The sequence below is a fragment of the Hydra vulgaris genome, chromosome 04 (genome assembly GCF_038396675.1).
Source record: "Hydra vulgaris chromosome 04, alternate assembly HydraT2T_AEP".
NCBI lineage: Eukaryota > Metazoa > Cnidaria > Hydrozoa > Anthoathecata > Hydridae > Hydra > Hydra vulgaris.
In genome coordinates, this window is record NC_088923.1 from 48202501 (window position 1) to 48218496 (window position 15996).

General features: G+C 26.2%; 1 protein-coding gene across 1 annotated transcript in view; it reads left to right on the forward strand.

Moving 5' to 3' along the window:
* LOC100197308 (nucleoporin NUP42) overlaps window positions 1-15996 on the forward strand; it is a 30939-nt gene that overhangs the window by 10056 nt on the left and 4887 nt on the right. Inside the window, exon 6 of the mRNA XM_065796520.1 lies at window positions 9819-9896. Coding sequence (XP_065652592.1) covers window positions 9819-9896 — 78 coding nt within the window. The remainder of the gene's footprint in view (window positions 1-9818; window positions 9897-15996) is intronic.

The following is a 15996-nucleotide window of genomic DNA, read 5'->3' on the forward strand; positions in this document are numbered from 1 at the left end:
TGACCAACCGGAAAGTGCAGGTCTACTATGTTTAAAAAACGACTTCCTATTTTTGTTGCAACATTGGTACTGAAAGGTGGGTTGTACGAGATTATGTTTCGCTTGTGATTTTTGAATGGGATCTGTTTTTTATTTGAATGGTAGGTGAATTTGCAGATAAAACCTGATTTAAATAATGCATCTTGATAAAGAGGAATGGATTGTTTAAAAATATTTTCGTTAGAAGAATTGGTTGACAATCTTAGTTCGATAGTTTGAGGAAGGCTTTTTAGCATACTAGGAGGGTGGTTAGAGACAGCATTTATATAACTGATGGAATTACCAGGCTTGCAGTAAGGTTGGAAAGAACTGTCATTAAGATTTAACGTTAAGTACAGATAATTAACAATTTTAAAATTACAGCTGATGGATATAAGAAGATCATTATTATTTAAAATTTTCACGAAGTGCTTTTTAATTTTTTCCATCTGTTGGCCACTCCGGTTCTTAAACACTGCTAGACCATCATCTCTATACAATCTGAATTCATCTTTATTGTAAGATTGTGATAATTGAAACAAGATAAATATTCCAACTAACTCACAAACTTCTGCGCCATCAAAGGCTCCCATGGTGACATCAAATAAGCCTCCACTTTTTTAAATCCAGGCTTCACCGTTGTTAAATAATAATGATTTCCTGGCATGGTATATTAACTTTTTTTCATCTTGTTTTATAATTAAGTATTTTTCAGCAAAGGCTATAGCATTGTTCAGTAAATTTTCATTAATTGAAGGATAAAAATCAGTTATATCGAAAATTAAGAATTTGTATAAATGTTTTTCTTTAATACTTTGAAACCAATCTATAACGTTCTGTGAGTTTAGCCATTGATTGATGCAAACTTTTTTTCTAAGATCACTATTTATTTTTGATAGAATAACTTTAGAAACTCTACCTACTTCGTTTTTTGCAGGGTTTAATACATATATATATATATATATATATATATATATATATATATATATATATATATATATATATATATATATATATATATATACATATATATATATATATATATATATATATATATATATATATACTATATATATATATATATATATATATATATATATATATATATATATATATATATATATGTATTTGTATATATATATATATATATATGTATATGTATATGTATAAATATATATATATATATGTATATGTATATGTATAAATATATATATATACATATATATATATATATGTTTGTATATATATATATATGTTTGTATATATATATATAAATATATTTGTATATATATATATATATATATGTTTGTATATATAGATAAGCAGTTATAAGAGGATAATATTTAATAAAGTTGTTACAGGTGTAATACGCCATATTCTAAAGAAAGTTTATTTTCTTAAATACGACTTTAACTTTGTTTATAGAACAATTTTTATGTAATATTAAATTAATGAAAACAAAAAATTTTAGTTCCATTTGTGAAAAAAATTCTCTTAAAAAAATACTTCTCTATTCTCAAATCAAAAAATGAAGTTTTTTGGTTACTTTGACACATTGTAATCTATAGAGTTTTTTGTAATCTATAGACTTTAATGTTTTAGTTTTTTTACAAAATGAATTAATATTTAAAAAAAAATTATTTCTTCAAGAAACATTGCAAAACAATTTTACATTATTTTAAAGTTAGATTACTTTTGTTAATTTTTTTAGTCATGAATTTTTTAAATTTTGTTATCAAAAGCAGATTTAAAAAAATTCCTTTCTTACTGCAATTTTAAAGTTTTTCTCAATTGACAGTTGATACCAGCCATTTTTTGACTTCTAATTAGTTTTATACTTTGATAAATCTCTTTTCTATTTTTGTATAGAATGTTTTTCATGCACAATTTCACCTTCCATAATGCATTATAAGATAAAAATAAACATCTAAATCAACTACATTTAAAACAGGATATTCGAAGAATGCTGTTACAGAAATCAGAGAAACTGCCTTCCTTGAAGATAGAAAGAAAAGTGGTAGACCTCCTAAGCTAACAAAAGATGACAATAAATATTTAAAAACCCTGTCTTTAAGAAATACAAAAAAACCATGAACCGAGCTGGCAAAAGACATTAACACAGCAATTGGGAAAAATGTCAGCTCTTCTTTTATTCGACAATACCTAATTAAATCGGGATTAAAAGGGTGTGTTGCAATTTTAAAACCATTATTACGGTGTGGCAATAAAGAAAAACAGCTTAAATATGCTAAACAACACAAAGATTGGGCCCAGGAAATGTTTAATCAGGTTCTGTACTTTGATGAGTCCAAATTCGAAATTTTTGAAAGTAAAGGACGCCAATATGTTTGAAGAAGAATTGAAGAAGCCTATCAGCCCGAGTGTTTAAACCCTACTATTAAACACAGAGGAGGCTCTTTACAAGTTTGGGCCTGTTTATCTTCATCTGGAGTAGATGATTTGATCAAAATAGGGGGGTGACTCACCGGGGAACATTATGTGGATATCCTAAGGCACCATGCTGTATCATCCGGAATGAGACTAATAGGTCATAATTTTATTCTGCAGCAGGACAATGATCCAAAACATTGATCTCAAGTGGCAAAAAATTATTTAAATGAAATGGCAGAGGAAGGAGTACTGGAATTGATTACCTGGCCTCCCCAGAGTCTAATTTTGAATATAATTGAACATATTAGGGATTACCTAAACAGAAAAAAGGTCGAACATGCTCCCCAAAATGCTAAAGAATGTTTTGAAGTACTTCAAAGAGAATGGAACAACATACCCCAGGATTTTATAGCTAACTTGTATGAATCTATTCCCTGGCGAATATTGGCTAGGATTGAGGCAAAAGGAGGACATAGTAAATATTATGAGTTATTTATGAAGTTTGACATTAAAAAGTTTGTGATTGTTCCATATTTTGTGTGAAATACATGTATTTTAATAAGTTTATAATTTAGAACTACAAACTTAAATATAAGAAAAGAATTCTTTTCTAAAAGGGATTTTTTGAAAAAATATAAGTGGTCTAAAACTTATTCACAGTACTGTATATTTATATATATATATATATATATATATATATATATATATATATATATATATATATATATATATATATATATATATATATATATATATATATATAATGTAGACACGAAAATAAGTTTCTCTTAAAAAACTTCAAAAATAAATGAGCTCAAATAATAGTTACTTAAAGTTACTTTTTTTTTTTTAATATTTTTCTAAAAAAGCATAAGTAATCACCAAAGAATTCTTTTTATAATAGTGTCAGCAAGTTCCACAAATGTGTAAAAATTTACAGTAGTTAAGACATTTGCGACTTCCTGTAATTTAATTTTTGATATAAATTGAAGTTTTATTAATTTGATCTTTCATTTTTGATGAGTATTTATTGATGAAACACAGTGATTTTCTACTAATTTATACAGTGATTTTCTACTAATTTATAATTGCTCTGTTCTTTTAAGAACATTGAGCACTCTATTTGTAGAATACATTTTAAAATTGTTAATATATATATATTTTTTTTGTTATTCACCTCCTCAAGGCCGAGAAGGCCACTACAGATGAGGAGGCCACTTAATAGTGGTTTTAACCCTCTCTCAACTCTATAACTCCGATACACGAACCTTCGGGAACAAGGCCGCTGCGCGGAGAAACAAGTTGAGCGCGGTACTACCAGGGAGGTGGTGGGGATCGAACGAATATATATATATATATATATATATATATATATATATATATATATATATATATGTATATATATATATGTGTGTGTATATGTATATATATACAGCGACCTAGAAAGGTTAAGAAAGTTAGGACGGGGGAGGTACTGAAATAGTACTTAGGGGGCCTAGCGCGGCTAAAATTTAAATAGAAAAAATTGAAACTTTGAGTCAGTTTTAAGGGAAAGGACAATGCTCCCTCCGCAACATGTCTCTACGCCAGTGTTTATACATATTTATATTTATCAAGTATCGACTTTGATTTACTTCTGACTTTCGGTTGTTTATTGTCTTTGGCTTAGCAGAAATAGAGGTTTACTATTTATATTCTCATATATAAAAACTTAGTAAAATGTTTGATTCTATTACAAAGTTTAATTGAACTTTAAGTGTTGTTTGGCCGTTGCCATTTCTTACTGCTAGAGTTTTTCTATATAGCTAGAGCTTTAAAACTTTCAGCAGTTGTATAGTCCCAATAATGTTGAGATGCTGAAAAATAAAACATTATCAGGGCCAACGACACAAGCGGCAATAACTGCTCTTCCCGCCCTGACTTTTTTTTTTAAATAAAGGAAAATATTTTAGAAAAAATTATTGAAAAGAATCTCTTTAAATTTTTTTAAAATTTACTTGTTGTTATTGAGGTAATAAAAGCAAAAGCGCATAAAACAGAGCACCTCAAAAATAAAAAAATTGAAACTGACTAGACGTAAAATTATACTATTTGAAAACAAGTGAGAGCCATTTTTAGGCATTTTATTACATAATTAAGTTTTAGTATTCATCACTTAAATTAGGTCTGTTTTTGATTTCAACAAAAGCATTGTTTCCCTATTACGCAATTGCATTTGTATGTTAACGTTGTTCAAGTTATCTTCATTATTTAATTCTTATTCATTAAATGACATTCTAAAAAGTATATTTTATGAAAGTCTTGATTTTTTTATAAAAGTTTAAAACTGAAACTTATCAATATCATATAAAAAATTAGTATTTTATTTACATAGTTAATTATATGTATTTATTCATTAAGCGTAATATATTTATTATGCCATTTCGTAAGTTTTTTTCCATTAAGAACTGTTTTGCAAGTTGCATTTGTGGTTTTTTATCATTATTTTATCATTATATTAAAAATAAAACATTACAATCTTCATATGTTGCAATACTGAAAATAAAATTTTATAAACATTTTGGTAAATAAAAATTTTATTTTTTACAAATATATCTGTTTGGCCAACAAATTTTTTTTATAGACTTAAAGCAAAATAGTTTTATTTTGTAATTCAACTTGTGAAAGGCTACATTTTGCAAGAAACATTTACGAAATGAACACCAATGGTTTTTTATGTTTCGTAAAGTTCAGTACGAAAGAAAAAGCTCTATATTCTCAATATCCATCCGAAAGAATTTTATTTTTCCGGAATTGTACGAAATCTTTCAGTTAACAATTATATCATAAGCTGTCTTTTTAAACTAAGTTTTTGTTTTTTGAAAATGGTTTTTTTGCTTTGTTGATTATAAGGTAAATCCATGTCAAATCAGCAGACAAAAAACAAATTATGTCACGCCATGTTTTGAATTTTGTTAATCATTTTATATGTTATAGCGTTTATGAAAATTAAGAATATCTAAAACTTGGAACCTCCAACCCCTTACAGTTCTTGAGATATTCAGGATTCAATTTTTTAGTTATGCTGACTCAGTATTTTTTGAAAAATACTTTTTTGTTGTTAAATAGTAATATTTTATGAACCAAATGAGGTATCATCCTGAAATTTTGTATCCTGAAATTTTGTACAATCTTCCACATGGCGGATACAAATTTCAAATTGAAAATTTTTTTGACCACCATAATTACATGTAAATTAGATAATAAAGGCATATATTTTGGGGTATTTTGATGGTCAAAATGCTGATGTCACCTTGATAATTTTTTTTCGAGGCATTATTATAACTTACAATATAGGTATCAAACATCACTATTAATAAAAAAGATATTACTGCATTTTTCAACTTTTCTAATTGCAGCCTTTAAAGTAAAGCTTGTATATATGTTGAGTCAGCATAAAATTTATTGCCAACTTATTTATGACAAAGTTAGCTAAATCTTAATTTTTTGTTATAAAAAGTATTGTTAAAGTCTTTTTGAGGGCAATAATAAATTTATACTTTATTAATTTTTTTTGTACCTGGGGAGGGCTCATGGTCTAAAGAGGAGGGGTGCAATTAAGCATTTTACCAACACCTCTTCCCAAATTTTTTTTTTGTTTTTGTTTTTTTTGTTTTGTTTAAAACATAAAGACAAGTTACTAGGAATAAAAATAATAATGCTTATGAATTTTTCTATAAATCTTTATTATTTTTTTCAAAAATTTTTTCTAACTCAGTTTCTGAAATTTTATATGCGATCATTTGTTGTAGATGGCAGATCAATGGTACAAAAAACATGATTTAATGGGACCCAACACATGTCTTTCTGTGCGGGCCAAAAAAACTTGGACTGGAATTATGTGGATGCATAAATTGAATTTTATAATCTCCTTCTCTTTCATCTTTTTTGGTTATAATTCCAATCTAACAAAAATTGTCATACTTGCAATCTACATAATCCTTATGATTATAAATTACCTGCTGCACGAACAACTCATTTAGTATCTGCACAAGGTTAAATGTCTGAACATCAGTTTTTTGACTCATCCTTTTAAAAGAAATTGTCCATTTATTAATTGGTATAAAATGGTGGAAGCATCTTGTTCCTGGCAAAGTTCTTCCCATAGTAAACCTTGGTTGTAATGATGATCGAACTTCATTTATTTCTGTTTATAAACCAAAATGAAATGAATATTTCTTATATTGGTTACACAAAATTCAAACATCTTATCTACATCTAAAATCTTTTCCTTTCTAAACTGGCTTGTGCAGTTAGTCTGTTTACTGTGCCCCCAATACCATCACAAGCAGATTTACTAAGGCTTATGGGTAAAAAAAACCCATTCAGCATCAATTTCAAAGTCTTCTTTGTGGTGTCAAAGATTAATAAAGTTCTTGAAGTTTTTATATTGTGAAGTATATTTATCATTATATTATATATTTATCATTATATTTATATTCATCAGTGAAGTATTTAATATTACTAACTTGTAGAATGTTTGCACTTTAATGTAATTGATAACTAGCTGTTGTATTATATATAAAAAGTATACATCATGCTTAACATCATCAGAAAGAAAGGTAAATGACTTAGATATCAGTTTAGCATTTGATTTATAGAATATATTAATGAAACTGATGAAGTGTACATTTTGGTTTATTCCAGTTGTAACTTAGCACTTCATTCTGAACAATAAATGAAAAGTTCTCTGTAAAGTCATCCAATACTATACACTCATTGTGATTTAAAAACTCTTTACAGTCTTTAAGGTACTTGGCCTGACTTTTAGCTATAAATGAATGAGATGTAAGTTTATCTATTTTATTTCATATAAGGTTAATAACAACTTCGATATTGATTTTTTGATTGATCAGTGTAGTTCTATCAGTACCTTGCCATTTGTTAATTGTTATTTTTTTATCACTGTTGTCAAAATTTACTGTTAAGAATTCTTTTAAAGTCCTAATACCAGGACATAGTAGATATTGATGTAACATGCACTCTAGATTATCCCGGTTGCAAATAATCATTCCCAGTCTTTGTCAATTTTAATAGCATCAGCTAACAACTTAACATTCTGATGATACAACAGACACAAACACTGTGAGTGCCAGACGAGTTTGTGGTTACACACCATCTTGGGCGAAGGCTGCAAAACTTTGAAAATCCAATATTGTTCAGATTTGAATGCTACATGAAGTTCTTTTAAATTAATCAATATTAGTCTTTTTTGCATATGTTGCCTGTACCCTATACTGACAAAACCTTTCTTTTTAGGCACCATTTGTGTGTACTTGCCACTTTGATAAAATCTATGAACTAGATCAATGGTTTCAAGGAAAAGCGACTTTTCTTTTTTTGATGATGGTTTGTACAAAAATTTTTATAATATTTCTAGCCTCTTGTATAAGAAAAAAAAATACATTAAATAATTCTGCAGCTTTTGGGAGTGACCATGATTCTGGAGTTAATATTATTATCTGTATTTTTACAGAGTATGATGTCACATTTTTATCTTTTAATTTATTTAAAAGTCAGTTTAGATTGTCAATTTTATGAATATCAACTAAAGAAATTAGTGGCGTACAAGATAGGATCAATATTATAAACTTCATTTATTATGTTTGTTGTTGCTTCAGTTATTTGAACAAATTTTCTTTTGGCAGCTGGTAACCATTGGTATTTTGGCACTGATTTAAGCTTAATAGGTGACACACTTATAGAATTAGGACTTTCATTGAGAGCTGAGCATTGGCATGTTCAGACTCAACCTTGCTATAGCAATGATTATTTGATTTTTATATTTTATTTACACTTTAAAATTTCTAAAAACTAATATCAACTAAGCATCATTGTAAAGAACATATTAGTATATTTATTAATTTATAAAACAATTAAATTTAAAATTTATAAAAATATTTGAATTTTCTTCTTAAAAAAGCATTTAGTTGTCATTTAGTTAGTTTATTTAATTACTATTTAAATCATTGTAATCATCAAAATAATAACAAAATTGCCTTTTATGTTTTTCTTTCAATTTCCATTTTTTTAAAATTGTTATAAACAATTTTCCATTATCAAATAAACCAGCTCTCCATAATAACTTGTGTATTTCATAACTTAAAAATGTTGATAAATCTAAAAGACCTTGACTTCTTGTTAGACCTTGCTTAACAAGAAGACACGGTCTTTTAGACCTGGTCTTCTTGTTAAGCAAGGTCTTTTTAGACCTTGTCTTCTTGTTAAGACCTTGTCTTCTTGTTAAGAAGACATTACGATTTAATCCAATAAAACACTTCTCCATATTTTCCAACTTTTAATTTTATTCAAAAAATCTAGTTTTGAAATATTTTACGAAATAAATATTTTTTTTGAAATACCATTAATATTATTTAGTTTGGTAATTTATTTATACATTTTATTATAATATCCATAGAATTGGATGTGCCATATTATATGACTTCCTCTTATACATAATTAAAGGGTAATTAATTTTTATTTTATTTACAGATCATATAGTAATCATTTAACATTTATTAATTAGTTAGGTAAATATAAAAATTCTGCAAAGTAACAGGAAACTAATATTTACAACATGAAATCAAAAGCAATAATAAAAGATAAAAAAATGTCTTTTATAAATGTAGTCTTCTACAAAAAATGTCTTTTATAAATGCATTTGGATTACAGCCTAGTAAAGTTTCTATAGTTAAAAAAGTGTTGGTCTTTTACAAAAAAATTAGCTTCAACAAATAAAAATATTATATTTAATTATTGCTTCATAATGCCTCCAAAATGCTTAAAAGAAAAATTTTAACAAAACAAAATTTTTAATTTTGGACAAATATTTAATTTTTGTCCAAAAATTACTTAAAAGACTGCATTTAGAAAAGTTGAAAAATGCAGTAATATATTTTTTATTAATAGTGATTTTTGATACCTATATTGTGAGTTATAACAATCCTTCAAAAAAAAATTATCAAGGTGACATCACCATTTTGACCATCGAAATGCCCTAAAATATATGCCTTTATTATCTAATTTAAATGTAATTATGGTGGTCTAAAAAAATTTCAATTTGATATTTGTATCTGCCATGTGAAAGATTGTCTATGTCTGAATATTTCAAGATGGTACCTCATTTGGTTCATAAAACTTGCTATTTAACAACAAAAATGTATTTTGCAAGAAATTCTGAGTCAGCATAAATAAGAAAATTGAATCCTGAATATCTCAAGAACCATAAGGGGTTAAAGATTCTAAGCTTCACATATTTCTAATTTTCATAAACCCTATAACATATAAAAAAAATTAGCAAAATCTAAAACATGGGGTGACATGAGCCTGCTGATTTGACACAGAATTACCCTATGTTTTTTTGTTTTTAGCTGGAAGGTGTTCAAAATCTTACTAATCATGTTTTAAAGCGACGAAATCAGCTTATTAAGTATGACGACAAGCAATTAGTAAGTAATTAGTGATAATATAATATTTGTTTCACCTTTTTTATTTTTCAATCTTCAATCTTTTAAACATAAATCTGAATATAAATTTTTTAGTTGAAGTTAGACTTAAGAAATGTTGAAAAAATAAAAAAATAAACATTTACAGAATTAAACAAAAAAAATAAATAATAAATCAAAAAATAATTGAGAATAAATAAATTATGATAAATTATGCTAATTATGATGTTATTAGAGATGCAAAAAAACGTGTTTTTTCGCTATCATGTTTTTTTCACTCAAAAAAAAACGTGTCTTTTTAAATTTGTTTTTTTTTTTTTTTTTTGGCTTTTTTTTGGCTACAGATCCTTTTAGTGTTTTTGTTTAATTACTTTTAACTTTTTAAAAATGTTTCCAACTTACCTAAAATGTTTCTATTTAGTTTTGTTTGAGTATTTTTGATTCTATATTAGATTATATTAAAATTAATTAATTTTTATTAAAGCATGAACAAAAGAGTTCACTTTTAAAAGAGTTCAATTTTAAATTAATAGCAATAAAAAAATTAATGATTTTTTTATTGCTAAAATAGTTAACAAACTATTTGTTCTCTACAAAATTTGAATTCAAAAATAGATAAGAAATAATTTTATTTTAAATTTTTTTTATCTAAAACTCATCTACAGAAGAATCTTGACTAGAAAACTCTGATTCCTGGTCAAGTGACTCAAATTTTTGTTCAGGTGACTCTTCATCTGAAACATTTACAGATTTGTAAGATTTATCTGAAATACATATTGGTTCTTTAGGCAGAATTGGTTGTTGTGTGCACACATATCCATTACTTCGAGTTTTAAATTTTGCGTTTCAAACACTAATTTTGCTGCTCATTCATTTGTTAATCTGTTTTTTTTAGCACTATGAATATTTGCATAACTGCTAAAACTTCTTGCGCAAGTAGTACTTGTAGCAGGAAACTGAAGAATTTTTGCTGCTACTTTTGATAATTCAGTTATCTTGACTGCATCAGCTATTGATGCTAGCAGCTTTGAAAATCCTTGACCCTTATCCCAAAAAATATCTGATAACAAGCTATTTTTTGTTGTAGAACTGAGTACACATTGCTCAGAGAGTGTTGTGTATTCAGTTCTAATAGTTTTAAAGACTGTTTATTTTTCTGTATACTCTCAAGACACACCACAGTGGAACCTCATCTTTTAATAAATAGATTTTAATCACATATCCTAATTTAATAATATAAAATTAGAAATAAAATAGATTACTATTTTATACAAATAAATAAAACTATGTTTTATTTATTTGTATAAAATTAACAATTACTTGGTCTTTACCGATAGTTTGAATGAAATGTTTGAATCAACTGTTGATTTTTGAATTTCTTTAAATATTGCACCTATTATGTGAGAGTTTTTGCTTTCCTTTACAGTCTCTGTTGCTTGTGACATTAACACACAAAGAGTAGGTTTTTTTATAAAATCATTAAAAAGCATATTTGAGACCATGAGATATACATACATTGCAATTAAGAAGAGGTTAGCTGTTTTTTAATAGTTTCCATGCCATTTTCATATTTGCCACATTGTCTTTTACTATTCCCATAACTTTTTTTGGATTAATTTCTTCTAATACCCTTTAATATCCTTGTGTAAATACCCTTGTGTAAAAACTAATACCCTTGTGTAAAAACATCTTTATTTAAAAATTTTCATAAGTTTAAAAAATATTAAACATATTAAACTCCATATTTCATCAGAAAGAATATATTTATGCCATGTATTCACCAGAATGACTTGATGAACCTGAAAATTATTACTTTTATGTATATACTTTACAAACTGTTCAGTTATAAAATTAGAAAAACGTTTTGAACGTGAAGAACTAAGTCACGATTTAGGAGAGAGTTAAAAACAATTTTTAAAAAATATATATTAATTATTTATTCTTAAAAATAGATATACATTCATGTAAATTCTACCTGAAGGTAATGATTTCCATAAAATAGACAATGATAATAGCAATGTCAACACAAAGTTAATACCGGCTTCATTTCTGCAAAATGTAAATAGTTTTCAAGTTTTAATTTTTGAATTATATGCATAAATAATATATTATTATTTCTGTTTAAATTTATTAAATTATTACTCACCTAATATTCCTTCATCCATCACACATAAGTCCTACTAGCTTGATATTCTATTGAAATTTTTATCCAAAAGTGTGTTTGACACTTTATACCTTAATGGGAGCTGATAATCTGGGCGTAAGTTATTTAAAAAGGTTTTCCATAATTATTATTAACAATACTCAAATTTGCATGTTGCTTTTCTTTTTGTTGTTTCCGTCATGATTTTTTTTGACTTGACTGTGTCATCATTTAAAAATTTGTATTTGACTTCAACTGGACACTTTCTACATTTCCTAATATGCATGGCCATTTGTGTTCCACTTTTCAACATAACATCATTGCAAAAAGAACATTGAACTCTTTTCATTTTGCTCACCTGGCTTGTTGGCATAAATAAATAGCTCACAGACGTTTTCTTTCTACCCCCAGTGTGGCCACAGACTACTCTATTATTACTACTTATTACTATGTTCTAATTAACTAAATGATGTGACTATTTTGATCTGAAATTTGCTTAATGCTTACAATACCTTATAAATATATATATTCTAAAATAATTTCATTGTTAAAAAACTAATAATAGTTATTGTATTACTAAAAATTTACTTTACTACAAATTATGATAAACTGGTACATTAAGATTTTCAAAACAACAATAATATATCATCATTAATAATCTTATGTTTCCAAACAGTTACCAAAAAGGTATAAATTTAAAAAATAAAAATACTACAACACACTTATACAATATTATTTATAACATGATTGTAAATACTATTTCCACTTTCTGAAATTAAATGTTGACAACATTTATTTATTTGTAGTTGCAGAAATAAAATTAAAAAACAAAAAGCATAAAATAAGATAGCAAAGTTAAAAAAAAAAACTTATACAATACATCTAAATTTTGCAATGCAGTGTTATTTTAATTGTTTATGCGACACAAAGATCGCAAAAAGTGACCAACAGAGCTGTCCAGTTACGTAGACCTGGGAGATGTGAAAATAAAAACAGATTGTAGATGATGTCATTGAATTAAAAATAAAAATCATAAGAAAATATAAAATGTGTGGCAAGACTTTTGTTAAGTAGAAAAACGAAGAATCAACGATAAGGGGGCATGGAGAGAAACAGCTAACGCTCTAGTCACTCTGTATGCAGAACTTATGCATCAAAGAACAAATATTTGATCTACTGATTTTAGAGACTGTTGATGTCTACAGGTGTGATGGTGTAGTGCATTAGTATGTTCTGTTTGGTCGTCTCGTATGGTCTTGTTATGTTTTTGTTCACTTTCAAATCGGCTGAATAGAAAGCTAAACTTAAATGTTGACAAATTTTATTTATTTGCAATTGCAGAAATAAAATTAAAAGACAAAAAGGATAAAATAAGATAGCAAAATTAAAAAAAATAACTTATACAATACATATAAATTTTGCAATGCAGTGTTATTTTATTTATAAATTAAAAAACATTTAACAAATTTACAAATTAAAAACGTTCTTATTCATTCTACAAATTACAAAAATTAGTTTTCATTCATTCTGTTGAGAAATTTGTTTTTATTAAGGATTTTTATTTGTTTTTGTTAAGAAAAAATTGTTTTAAACTCGAAAAACATATCTGCATAAAAAAAAAAAAATAAAAATAAATCTCCTTTTCTTAAGATGTCTATGTATTTTATAAGAAAAATGTTTCTTTAAATAATTTTTTCAATTTAGCTGATTATAATTGAGTCATCAAAGAACAATTATTAAACTTATTTGATGAACATTTGAAGAATTTATAAAACAAGACAGATAAATGGTATGTTAAATAGGAGAATGACAAAGTCTTTTAATAAATATTGCCAAAAACACACTTTTGAGGTTTAAATTTAAAAGGCATTAAAGTAGTTAGTTAAAAAACTTCAAAAAAAAAAAATTGCTACTTTAAGAACTTTAAAGGCAGTACTAATAAAATCTTATGTTAAATAAAAGAATGAAAACTTTCCTTTAATAATTAACACTTAAAAACAAATTTTTAAAATTATTTCAGTTTAAAATAAAAAAAAGAGTAGTTACCAAAAAAAATAAAAAACGAAGCAGTTGGTTTTTTTGGCAAAAAAATAAGAACCATAGAAAACAACTCACATCTCTATGTTATAAAGAAAATATTTCTCCTATTTGATAAAATTATTATATACTATTTCTTTGATAAAATTAAATAAAGTATAATAGTAAAAGTATGGCAAGAGATCTTTTTTTTGTTGTGATTTTTATTTTAAGATTTTCAATATTTTTTTTTTTTTTTGAAAAGAATATAAATTTTAAATTTTGTATAAATATATATAAATGTTATAGTTTAAATGTAAAAGTAAATCTAAAAACCAGAAGTTTAATTAAATAGAAGTTTTGTATAGGTAAAGGCTTTTATTCAAGTTTATTTTTTACTTGATTTATTTTGCATTTAGTTTAAATTGAGTTAATTTATTATATAATAGCTCTAAAGATTCCCATTTTTTGAAAATGGTCTTCCTGTAATTGGTTAGTATGACCATGCTTCAAAAAATTTTTTAAATATTCAGGTCTAACAACGTTGCAAACACAACGCTCTTTAGCACATTGCAAAGTTTTCAACATGTTGATGGTTAATCCAGTAATACCAAGTATTTCAATAGCTTAACCTGATTTGCTTCCATGGCAACAGATGCAAAAATATTGATGGTAAAAGATGTAAACCAAAGTTCTATTCTTTAACCATAACTGTTTCTTCATGCTTATAAATGATATTTTTCTTCACACCTAAGTGTTTAGAATTCTTTCCTTTTTTTTTTTATGTTTTTCTAGCTAATGTAATTTAAAGTTTTTTTTTAACGAGAGCATATCTGCTAAATAAGTGTCATCTCTAATATAATGCCAATGCTTCACAACAATGTTATTGATATATCTCCCAATATCACAGTCATTCTTTTTCTTGCTTTTTGTTAATTTAAATAATGATTTGTTAGTAGATAATTTTTTTTCCTGAAAAAAAAAAAAGTTAATACAAAATAAAATTTTCCAGAATATCCTTGAACTTTCAAGAAACTTTTGGAAATTTCTAGAGCATTCTCATTTTTCAAATGAAGTTATACAAATATAAAAGCACAGGCAATTTGAACTAATGTTTCAGTCCATGTTACTGGTGAATAAAAGAATAAAAGTGTATTTGAAGATTATTTAATTTAAATAGCATCGAGTGGTTATTAATTTAAATAGTTATCGAGTGGCATCCAGCAGATGCATTTTGCTTTGTGTATAGACGGTTTATTTTGACAAGATCAAAAAAGTAATCCATGTAAACAAGTTGTAAAATGTATGAGGCTTAAAAGTCATCTTCGGCTTGTATAGAGGATCAAGACAAGTCCTAGGCATTTTACTTGCAATTGTTTCAAAAAAACTCTTGAAAGTAAGTTATTTGTTTCAGTTGATAATGTGTCCATATATATGTTAATACTATACACTGTATAAGAATATTTGTCAAATTTTCTGTTTTCAAATTTGCATACTTAGTTGTATTTGATATGGTACAGGTTGGTACAGAAGAGAAAAAAGTGCCATGAAGTTTGCTATCCAGTATTTGACAACAACTAATAGACTACTAAAGTAATTGCATATCTTCTGCATTGTTAATTCTATAAAATCTTTCTCAGGTACAAATGCGCCTTAAACCATTTATATTGACAATCCTTTGACCCCATACTGCACCAGCTGCTTGTTCCCTATCCCCTTAAAAGGCATCAGCCATGTTGAGAAAAAAGTAGCAAGTCTGACAACAAAAAAGATATTAGAGATTGAAATTACAGTTTCACAGGTGTAGTTGAAATGAGGAGGCCATAATTTCCTTGAGTTTAATGATCTAATCAGAAACATATCTACAACCTAACACGATCAGTTCAGTAAAAGTCTATTTTAGAAAATAATAGAAAAAAAATGACATAAATTGACAGTTGTAAA